Raw genomic sequence first — 12,016 nt, 5'->3', positions numbered from 1 at the left:
ATATTTGCACTTGTGTGAAATGATTTATATCCATGTTATTTAATGCAGGTAGTGTTTTGAAACATTAAAAGTCTTTATCCATAGGGAACTAGTTAAATAAATCATGGCCATGCTGATACAATGAGATTATACAGCCATTTAAAATACAAAACGAATGCTTTCTTACTGCATTACAAAAACCTATCAGACATCCTGTTAAATAAAAGACCAAGGTACCAAACAGCATGTATTGCACACTACCTTTTGTGTAAAATAGGGGAGACATAAAAACACATGCACAAAACACATTTGTTTATATACACACATGCACATGTATCCTTGTATTTACAAAAAGAAGTTTCAGAAGGGTGATCAAAAACTAATGGCATTGCATGTAATATTGACAAAGAAGAATGTAAAATTAGGCAAATAAAGATAGGTTTAGAAGAGAGATTACTTATTTAATACTTTGAAATATTTTGTTTCATGAACCTATACATGTATTATCTATTAAAAAATGCATTAAAAATCAATTAGCGGTAAAACATGACACTCCATTTTCAAGTTTAAAACAGTACCTATAGGGGTGCCTGGGTGGCACAGTCGGTTAAGCGTCCGACTTCAGCCAGGTCACCATCTCGCGGTCCGTGAGTTCGAGCCCCGCGTCAGACTCTGGGCTGATGGCTCAGAGCCTGGAGCCTGTTTCCGATTCTGTGTCTCCCTCTCTCTCTGCCCCTCCCCCGTTCATGCTCTGTCTCTCTCTGTCCCAAAAATAAATAAACGTTGAAAAAAAAATTAAAAAAAATAAAATAAAATAAAATAAAAATAAAACAGTACCTATAAAGTCACATTTTGTGACTGACCATGACTCTTTGCCCTCTTTTTTTTTTTTTAATGTTTTTAAAATATTTTTACTTATTTTTGAGAGACAGAGCGTGAGCGGGGGAGGGGCAGAGAGTGAGACACGGAATCCGAAGCAGGCTCCAGGCTCTGAGCTGTCAGCACAGAGCATGAAATGAGGCTTGAACCCACAAACTGTGAGATCACGACCTGAGCCAAAGTCAGATGCTTAACCGCCTGAGCCACCCAGGCGCCCTTCTAATACCATGCATGCTCATACTGAAAAACAAGGCGTGTGCGTGCACGCACACACATACACACATTTAAATTAATAAATTAATAAAGGAGAAAACTCTTGGAGAAGAAAAGTCCCCAAAACTATTTTTGAAGAGCTCCACAAAGCCTTACTCCATACACCTTATTTCATCAATCACATTAAGGTGAGCTGCAATCTCCTGTAGCTGATGAGACTCCTCTATTCACAAAACACTTATGCCTGAATGGCCCCGATCCTCCAAAGCGCCCAGCGCAGAGACATCCTCACCACTGTTGTGTAGACATGCTCACCTTCATAGGTGCCGACTTCCAGAAGGGTCCCGCTCTGCTCGAGGTCCAAGAACTCCTTCACAGTCAGAAAGTTATAGTCCACGCCAGGCACTTCTCCTTCTCTCGGAGACCGGGTTGTGCCTGCATAAATGCAATGGACACCATCAGTCAATGCAAACAGGAAGTTCCCCATTTAGGTGTAATTAACATAACCTGTTCCGTAGGCTGGAGGACCCTCGACGGTCCACCTATCTGCCCAGACCGGGACCTGGTCAAGGCACCTTCGTTCTAACAGCACAGCATCCCCACTTCCACCCTCTAGCGCTGGCGACCTTCAGGTGGGAGAAAGAGCAAACCAAGCACAGCTGGGTAGCCTGGGGTGAGTTTTATCATTTCTTAAAATGCACTGAATGAAAAAGGCAGACTGAGTTTTACACGGACAATATTTACAACCAGCAGCTTTTAGGACTCCAGTAAATACTAAACAGTTATCCACCTTAAGCTCAGAGCCTAAGACGTTTATGTGTTTACCACAGGCGTCACAATTCTTGTGTTCCGAGGTACAACCAGCAAGTTCCAATGTAATAAGCCGTTTGAAGAAAATGACACCCACTGCATCAACATATCACTAGAGAAACGCAATTACCCAAGATCGGTGGATGGAGATCTCCCAGGGTTTAAAATGCTGCTGCTCTCTGTGTAATTAATATGTTTGACGAAAAGAGGCCACCCCTAAGTTCTGACTGGAAAGAAGGGACACTGAATTTACTAGGAAATCCTCCTCTTGAATTAATATGGTCATTTGCTCAGTGACTAATGAACGTAACAATTCTTCTAATGAGTCATACGGGGCCTCTGGAGTATTTAAGTCACCCCGCTCAGGTGCTAGGCTCCAGACCTATCATTTTAGCCTAATCTCAACAAAAAGTGTGGAAGGAATGAGGAAGGAATGTGGTTTACATACAAACCAAAGAAGAAAACCAACCAAGAAGCCATTACATAGTGTGTACTAGGAACTAATGTTAAATATTAGGAAAGACCAAAAGAGAGCCAAACACATGATTTCTGCTCTTACATTCAAGTTAGGTGAAGCATCTACATAACTTATTTTGCAAGGCACCATTAGCTGTGATGCTTTAAGGTCAAGGTTTCCTACATAATGAACAGGGATTCTTCTTGATTCCTAGGAACTTAGTACGCAAGGATTTCCCCCTAATCCTGGAAACTTAAAAACAATTAAATAACCAACTGTTTGTACCTTCTGGCTCTAATGTTCTACGATCACTTGCCTAGGTGAATGATCATGTCCATACACCTACGGTGGCTATCCAGAATCCTTTCAAGTCAAAAACGAAACAAAAAACAAAACAAAAAAAACCCACACACACACACCTCAACACTTGCTGCGTATTTAACTCGGGGTAAGTACATTTTAAATGAGCCTGATTTTTCCAATATCTGAAATCTGAATGTTTTAAAGAGTTGCACAGTGTCCACAGTATGGTTGTATTGCACACGTTTGCTTATCAGGTCCCACATACTAAAGCTTTCTGGTAAAGAAGCCTTCTTGTGTCCAGAAGTCTACTCTTGATTTTTTTTTTTTTAAAGTTTACTTATTTTTTGAAGGAGAGAGAGAGACAGAGTGTGAGTGGGGGGGCGGGGGGCGGCAGAGAGAGAGGGAGATACAGAATATGAAGCAGACTCCAGGCTCTGATCTGTCAGCACACAGCCCGACGTGGGACTCGAACTCTAGACTTTGAGATCATGACCTGAGCCAAAGTCGGACGCTTAACCGACTGAGCCATCCAGGCGCCCCCAGAAGTCTACTCTTGTACCATCTCCTAACTTCCCATTTCTGGCTCACCTGGCAAATGATACAAGTCCCTTTAGGTAGACTACAAGCTTTAAATTGCAATCTCCAATATTAGGCACAGAGCAGGTACTCCAGAACCATAAAGAATACCATATACTGTTGATGAGTAGGTGTCTGCGGTGGGAATGATAAGTTCAAGGCTTGCCACTCCTCCCAACAACCTACGGTCCTGGGCATGTTGCTTAGCTTCTGTTATTACTTAGTTTTCTCATCTGTGAACTAGGCATAACAGTGGTACCTACGCTATAGGTTTGTTGTGTGCACTGAATGAAGTAAACCTTTTAGAAGGCTTAGCTCAATAACTGTCAGCACATATTAAAGTTTATAGCATTGTCAGAATGAAATGAGTTGACAGAATGCTATAGTTCAAATATTTACAGAGGTCCCAATTAAAGCAAGCACCAGTTCAGGCACTGAGGAAACACTGGTGAATAAGACAAAGCCCCTGACCTAATAGAATTTACATTTTACTGTGAAAGAAGAAAAAATGCATATGTGAATATAGCATATAATTACAGGTGGAAACAATTCGTCCATAGGAAACATAGATTAACGTGTCTCAGAGCAATGTAAGGTAAAGGATTTTTTTTTTTTTTTTTTTTTGATAAAGGATTTACAAGTATCTTGGAAGAGGAGTGCCTGGGTGGTTCAGACGGTTAAGCGGCTGACTTCGGCTCAGGTCATGATCTTGCGGTTCAAGAGTTCAGGCCCCGCCTCAGGGCTCTGTGCTGACAGCTCAGAGCCTGGAGCCTGCTTCCGATTCTGTGTCTCCCTCTCTCTCTCCCCATCCCTCGCTCATGCTGTCTCTCTCTTTCTCTCTCTCTCCCCAAAAAGAATAAACATTAAGAAAAAAATTTTTTAAAGTATCTTGGAAGAAGGAAGCAGGGTGGGGGGGGGGAGGAAGTTATTTTAGGTGGGGATTAGGAAAAAGCAGACTAAGGAGTGGCCACCTAAAATGAGAGCCATGACAAAGTAATGGGAAAGTAGGGGAGTGGTGGGGAGGCCAAGAACTTTGATGCAGGAACAGGCTCCGTATGTTGGGGGAAGGGCAGAGTAACTGTGACAGAATAATGGAAAGGAGGTTAGAAATAAAAGCAAGGGGACAGCTTAGGGAAGCCACAGCAGACACTTCATTCATATTTTATCCTAAGGAAGATGGGAAGCCACTGGAAGGTTTTCAGCAGGGTGGTGCTATGATTCATTTTAAGAAGATCATGAAGCTTGACCGAGAACAGGCTTTGGGCAGAGGAGTAGGAGGAGGTGGGCAAGAACAGAAGCAATGAAACCAGTGAGGGTGCTATTACAGGGTCCATGTGAGAGAAAATCATGGCATGGGCAAGAATCGTAGGGTGGGGAGTAGCGCAAAGCAATCAGATTTCTATCATCCGTGGTGAATATTACAAATAGCTGTGATACAGTCCACAGGATAGACAGATGAAACTCACCAAGCCACACTAGGTCTGTATTTCGAAGACAGAACTTGTTGATGGAGTGGAGGGAGTGTGTAAGAAAAAGAGAAGGATAAAGACTGACATCCCATTCTCTGACCTGGGCAAAACAGGCAAATGGCCCGGTGCCCTTTACAGAGATCAAGAAGACAGGGGAGGCAGTGGTTCCTAGGGGAAAAACATTAAGAGTTCACTCGTGGGCAGGTCAAGTTTGAGATGCTGATTACACACGTAGATGCGGAGGGCTATGGACAGCTGACCAGGTAAGTCTGGAGATCAGAGTGGAGATGGGGACACAAAATCGGGAGTGATCAGCAAACCACTGGCATTTGAAGGTAAGAGACAGAGATCATCCAGGGAGAGTGTGTAGAAAAAGAAGGCAAGAGGTTTGGGTTGAACACTAAAACCTTGTAATTTTTAGAAACTGAGAAAGACCCTCAAGGAAAACTAAGACGTAGTGGTCAGCAAGGCAGGAAGAAGCAAAGGAAGACGGCGTGTTGTCTTGGAGCCAGGTGACAAAAGTTGTTTATCCGGCTGCTCGGAAAACACAGTCTCCACCATATTGGGAAATCCCAGTGTGGGGCAAGAACAGAAACTCTCTGAAACTTGCCGTGAAGGGGGTCTGTCCTAAATGTGTTCTGTATGGCAACTTTCTACTCAGGCACCATACCATAAATCCATTAACCTAATCTATCCCCCAGGGCCCCCCCCCCCCCCCCAAACGAGAGGTGGGGAAGAATAAAACCAAATGAAAGATCTGTTGGGTTTTTGCGGTCTTCCAAAACCAGACAACGATGGGTTTTCCCCTCTCCTTCAGTAGCCGCCTTCTCTTTGCCAGTGACCAGTTTGCCAGATTTCCTTTCAAAGCAACAGTCACCCCTGGGTCTTAATTTCCTGAAAGGATTCAAAATTACAGAAGAACTTCAAAAATGCTACATTTTAGAGGAATAATCAAACTAGTAGATACTCTTCTCCCGTGTAAATAAATATGTTTGGTGGCCTTTGAGCTGCAGGGGAAGGAGGTGGGGGGCGGGTTAGTCTCCACCCACAGAACCTTCAGAGTTTATTACCCAAACAAAACCTTTCTACTCTGCAGGCTAGCAGGAGGTTTACTCCCAGTTATCCTCCGAGTAACCCGCCCTGGGTCTGGGCCAACATGACCAGGCTCCATTCAGTGACGCTAGGGAGAAAAGGGCAGGGGAGGGGACCCCGCCTCCTCTTTTCTTCTAGCAGAATGACAGGCTGCCGGCTGGACACACGCCTGGCAGATGGCATTTCAAAGGGTTTTCAGGAGCCATCTGGGGTGGGTACAATTATTACAAACCACACTTCTAACAAAGCCAGAAGGGTTACTTCCTGGCAGATGAGAAGTAAAACAAATTCTATCATGTTCCTCAGGGACAGCGTATTAAAAAAAAAAAATAATAATAATAATCACCAGGCTGACAAAATGGGGTTTTCCACGTCCTACAACACTGCCTTCTGCTTGTCTAGCCAGAAATCGGGCCAGGGCCTTACAGTTATTAGATTTAAGCAAATAAGCACAGTGTTCACCTCCTTGCCTGCAAAAAAACAAACAGAAAACAGGAGTGAGAGAGAAGATCAAACCGTAGAGTAGGAAAGGATAGCGTCCATTAACTGGATGCTTACTTAAGGTCACAGGCAATGTTAAGCACTCCGTCAAAACTCCTGGATTTGTTACAAGAAAGGTAAAAGGAAAGACTGTTATTATACTCATTTTATTGATGAGGAAGCTGAGAGAGAAAGGAAAGTTAACTGTCCAAGGTCATGTAACAAGGAAGCCAGGAAGAGGTATGGTCTCTTAGGAAAACAAATCTCTTTAGATATTTGTGGCAGCAGCGTTTGTAGCAAAAACAAAACAAAAAGACCGAAGCAAAAGCAGTCCTCCAAAATGAAAACCTGAGTGCCCATAAATATGGGAATGATTGCATGGAATACGGTAGATTCACCCTCAGGAAAATGTTTTCACTATGTAAACAGCAGTGAGAGCTACACACAGTCACCAGAAGGAAGGAATGTCTATGATGTTCAGCTGAGTGACACAAACAAGTTACAGAATACTATGTAAACTATCACTGCATTTTAGTGAAGCCCTGTGGATGTTGCATGTTTTTTGAGTTAAGAAATCATTAAGTGGGCAGAATAATCCTAAATCCTTAGCAGAGGTAACCTCAGGAATGTGGGTTCAGAAACGAACAGAGACAACATGATTATTCCTTTAAATACCTCTCATACTCTGAATTGTACGAATGGGTATGTAGCTGTTCCGGTGTTTTGTAAATTGAATGATTATTTCAGGAATCTTGAACAACTTGATTCTTGGGTACCCTACTCAACTATCTTCCATAGTCACTTAGTCCTTGCAAAACTGTGCAACAGAATACAGGCTCCAAGTGAATCAAACAAACAGTATGTTCCAAGGTTTCCCGTGGCACAGAAAGCCAGCATCCATGTCAACAACACTTACCTTTAGTTAATGAATAAAAATACACTACATATAAAGTTGAGAAGATGGTGCTGTTCATTTTCTGCCTGATTTTATTTTATTAAAAAATTTTTTAATTAAAAAAATTTTATTTTTCTCTTAAGGTTTATTTATTTTTGAGACAGAGAGAGACAGAGCATGAACGGGGGAGGGTCAGAGAGAGAGGGAGACACAGAATCGGAAACAGGCTCCAGGCTCTGAGCTGTCAGCACAGAGCCCGACGCGGGGCTCGAACTCACAAACGGCGAGATCATGACCTGAGCTGAAGCAGGACGCTCAACCGACCGAGCCACCCAGGTGCCCCTGCCTGATTTTATTTTTTAAACCTCAATCCATTAGTCACTTAAAGAGAGCCTTTTTTAAGTGTTAAAATGCTTACAAAATTTCACTGGGTAGTCAATGCCATCAAACTTTCCCACCACCTGATCATAACTGAACAACTGAATTTGAGCTACGCCCTGCTGAATGTCTCAGTATGAATTAGCAATGCCCCTAAAAGTCCACCTTTTAAAGCCTGAGTGGCTGCTTGCTTCTTACGCACATTTTATGGCTCATAAACTTTTGGTATACTTGGCTTGAGTGACCCTTCCTGAGGAAATCAGAAAGTGACCTTCCTTATCAAACTCCACAAACCGTGGCTATAGAAAGGAAAATGGATCCAGCGCTCATTAGATCTCTCCTTTGAATCTGAACATTCTCGTGAAATAGCCAATCGAGGCAGCAAACGAAATCTTAGGGATGGCATGCACCATGCTGTTTCCTCCTGCCTCATATTCCCAGCATCATCAGGGTTTAGGCGAGCTGTCACTCAGTACCTGTCCAAAAGGTCCCAAGGCCAGAATGCTAATAGAAGAATCATTACCCTACTAAGACTAAATTGTTAATAGTCAGTGATTTCACCTGCTGTTAAATTAATCTGGGTCCTGCTTATCAAAATCCAACAATGAGACTTCAAAAAATTATAGTCCCTTCAACTACCGTCGATGTTAAGGCAAGATCTTTCCGTACAATAAAGCAATTACTCGCATTGCCTGAAATTCGTTGGCTATCTAGGACAGCCTCATGCTGTTCATTTCTTTTAGCTAATGGAGATGAAGCACAGTTGAATGTACTGTTCCTACAAATTCATTCAGTCACCTACCACTCACACAATTTTTGCCATATTACAGGACAGGCAGTAAGATTTACTCAATATTTGCCCTTCAAATCAAACTACTTTTTGAAAAATGGAACTACACTCATGTAAAAAAGAAATGCTTAACTGCCACATACCTATTAGGTTTTTCTTTTTTTTAAGTTTATTTATTAATCTTTGAGAGAGAAAAAGCAGGGGAGGGGCAGAGAGAAAGGGAGAGGGAGGATCCCAAGAAAGCTCCATGCTGTCAGGCCAGAGCCCAACAGAGGGCTTGATCTCTCTCACAAGCTGTGAGATCATGACCCCAGCCGAAATCAAGAGTCAGATGACAACCGACAGAGCCACCCAGGCGCCCCCTGACTAAAATAGTTTTAAAAACCTTACAATACCAAAAGCTGGCAAAAGTCTGAAGCAACTGAAACTCTCATACATCGTTGGGAAGGCTGCAAAATGGCACAGCCAGTGGGAAAAGAGTTTTGTCATTTTGATATGACACGAAACATAAATTCACCATGTGACCCAACAGTCACACTCCTAGGGATTTATCCTAGAGAAATGAAAACTTCTGTCCACACAAAAACTGATACGCGAAGGTTTACAGCGGCCTTATGCAGAATTACTCCAAACTAAATGAAAACAAACTTAATGCTCTTCAACGGGTGAAAGGACAGACTGTATTCAGTCCCTGCAGACTGCAGATGGGTAAAGCATGGATGAACCTCAAACACATCGTGCCAAGTGAAAGAAAAGCCAGACTCAAAAGGTTGCCTCCTGTGTGCTCCCATTGATTTGATTCTCTCTAAAAGGCAAGGCTGCAGGATGGAGAAGGAGTCATCAGCGGCTGGACAATGTACAGATAGAGTTGACCACAAAGCAAGAGCACAGGGGGCGGGGGAGAGAACTGTTCTGTATGTACCTCGACTGCAGTTTCTCCATGTTTCTCAGCACCTACAGAACTACATGTATATATACGTATACATATATATACCATGAAGGGTGATTTGACTACTTACAATTTATTTTATACAAAGAACACATTTAGCATTACCTCAAGTGAAGAATGGGTTTCATTCTGCCATAAACAATAAGTGACTAAAAATAAATACAGCAAAAACAAAATAAAGCCATTCCATTTTACTAAAGCCTAATGCTCTGAGCCTGAGGTCTGTGTCCTCTTATTACAAGGGGGAGATTGAGAAACATCAGAAAGCTGTTAGAGGCCTATTAGCACCAATTTGAGACTTTCTACTTCACAGAACTATGACGATTGTTCAAAAATTACAAACAAAAGTGGCTGCTCAATGTTCGAGTACCAGCAAGAAGCCGAAAACAAGTTTTAGGCACCAAATAGATGCCTAACTCATCTCCCATCACTTACAATCATTGAGAACCACTGTAATCAGGCCTCCAACCCCTGAGGAAACACTGGGAGAGGTTAGAGGCTTGAGGACCCAAGTCTGTTTCCACCACCTTACCCTCTAAAGAATTTAGATTGCTGAACTTTGCTGGCCTTCCTTTCCTCACATATAGGTAAGGATGGGAATGATAGAAATAAATAAAAATTGTAAACAATAAAAATTTTTACATGGAAGTAAAACAAATGGCTGTACTCAGGGCTCTGGGTGAGCCTCGGATGACACAATGCCTGTGTGGACCTATCTCATCACAGCGTCTAGCTGCAGGAAGCATCCGAAACAAAGCAAGGAGTTGATTTCCGCAGACATTGATTTGGGTCCCAGGATGTGAATTTCAACAGGTTTGCAGATCTCCTGGAGAACAATCTCTGTGCTTATGATTTAGATACAATAAAATCATTTTGTGTCAATGCAAAATATCTTCAGATTCAAACCTACATCATTCTTTGGATGCCGACCCTCCGTTAATGCAGCCTGCTTTACTGTGTGTAGGAGCTTGTAGGCCTTTTAGCTATTTCAGTCCTTGGTTTCAAATTAAAAACAGAGTGAACACAGGTTCTACAACTAAGCAGTCTTTATGGTTTCACCCTGTACAAAAAGTTCCTGCCTCCCTGGCTCTGATTTATAAATGACCTTCTTCCTTTTCTCACCAGCCCAGAAATACAAATCTCATTGCATTTGCCACTGCAAACATTCTTCTATGAGGAGACGCCTTTTTCTTAGGGGCACAGGCCAATCACAAGAAGAATGTAATTTTTTTTTTTTTTTTTTTTTGCTTTTTAAAAAATATTTATTTTTGAGAGAGAGAGAGGCAGACAGACAGAATCTGAAGCAGGCTCCAGGCTGTGAGCTGTTGGCATGAGCCCGAAGCAGAGCTCGAACTCACGAACTGCAAGATCATGACCTAAGCCAAAGTTGGACACTCAAACGACGGAGTCACCCAGGTGCCCCGCAAGAAGTATGTGAATCTCTTCATGCCCCAGACAGATTTAGAAACGACACAGCCACAAATGCAGACCAGAGCCTTAAAGATTTGAAACACAAACAATTTTTCTCTGGTGCCTTAAAGGTGGCAACAGGCACCGAACTGTGGAGCCATGAGAATGTGTACTGTATGTTATCTTCCTGGATTTTTTTTTTTTTTCAACGTTTATTTATTTTTGGGACAGAGAGAGACAGAGCATGAACGGGGGAGGGGCAGAGAGAGAGGGAGACACAGAATCGGAAACAGGCTCCAGGCTCCGAGCCATCGGCCCAGAGCCCGACGCGGGGCTCGAACTCCCGGACCGCGAGATCGTGACCTGGCTGAAGTCGGACGCTTAACCGACTGCGCCACCCAGGCGCCCCCTTCCTGGATTTTTAAATAAAACCACTCTTTTACCAAAGCTTTTGTATTGCCAACACTGCTACTTAACATGAAGTATCCAACAGAAGTCCAACAGATCTTTTCTCACAAGAGAACGTACATATGTTTAAAACAAGTCCACCTGGTCTCATCCTTGCATCCTTCCAAATCTCTATCCTTTGGGAAAGGAGTAGAGGGAGCATGAAGCTAGGCCACATAGATACGACTACTGAAAGTCCAGAAAGACTCTTGATTAGGGAATAAAAAATAAAAACATCAACAGTTACTATTTATTGAGCACTTACTATGTGCCGGGGAATTGCTAGGTATGTACTCCACAGATGCCGGAACCCGGATGCTCGTCAGGGAGCAGAGGGTGTTAGAACGGCCCCTCCAGCCAATACATGATGGCATCTCTATCATTCTCCTTACAACCATATCTAAAGTGCTGTGCACTCTGTCAGGTGATGGGAGTGAGCAAGACCCCGAGAAAGCTTAAAGCTTGTGAGGAAAGAATAATAGGCGAGAGGACGGAGAAACCAGAGAAGGCTCCGGGTTCTCTGATCACAGGGACCTCACAGAAAAACCAGAGGTGCGAGAAAAGCGTGCTAAGGAGCAGGAAAAAGTTGCAGTGTGACAAGAGGAGAGAGATGTACGAGGTAGTCATGGAGCCTTGGGAAGGGCTGCAAGTATTCTGTGGCTCTTATTTGGTGTGTGAGCGTGTGTGTCTACTGGATGGAGGGACAGATGGGAAAACATACAGGGAAGGAGGGGGTAAAGACTCAAGATACTGGTGGTCTCAGACGTGAGAGCTCAGTGGACTCGGATTGGTCATAGGAATGAATGGGTCTCAAACTGCCAGTTAGCGTCAGTGAGCAACACCACACACACACACACACACACACACACACACACACACACACACACAC

General features: G+C 43.1%; 1 protein-coding gene across 16 annotated transcripts in view; it reads right to left on the bottom strand.

The window, feature by feature from the left end:
- The window catches only part of MAGI1 (membrane associated guanylate kinase, WW and PDZ domain containing 1), a 643,266-nt gene that overhangs the window by 129,838 nt on the left and 501,412 nt on the right, over positions 1-12,016 (bottom strand). For all 16 annotated transcript variants that reach the window (XM_040454512.1, XM_040454513.1, XM_040454515.1 and 13 more), the window contains exon 3: positions 1,387-1,506. In XM_040454512.1, coding sequence (XP_040310446.1) covers positions 1,387-1,506 — 120 coding nt within the window. The remainder of the gene's footprint in view (positions 1-1,386; positions 1,507-12,016) is intronic.

This window comes from Herpailurus yagouaroundi, unplaced genomic scaffold (assembly GCF_014898765.1).
Source record: "Herpailurus yagouaroundi ecotype Mexico unplaced genomic scaffold, PumYag 213, whole genome shotgun sequence".
Classification (NCBI taxonomy): domain Eukaryota; kingdom Metazoa; phylum Chordata; class Mammalia; order Carnivora; family Felidae; genus Herpailurus; species Herpailurus yagouaroundi.
The sequence above is the reverse complement of the archived record's forward strand: the minus strand, read 5'-3'. Positions and strand labels throughout refer to the sequence as shown.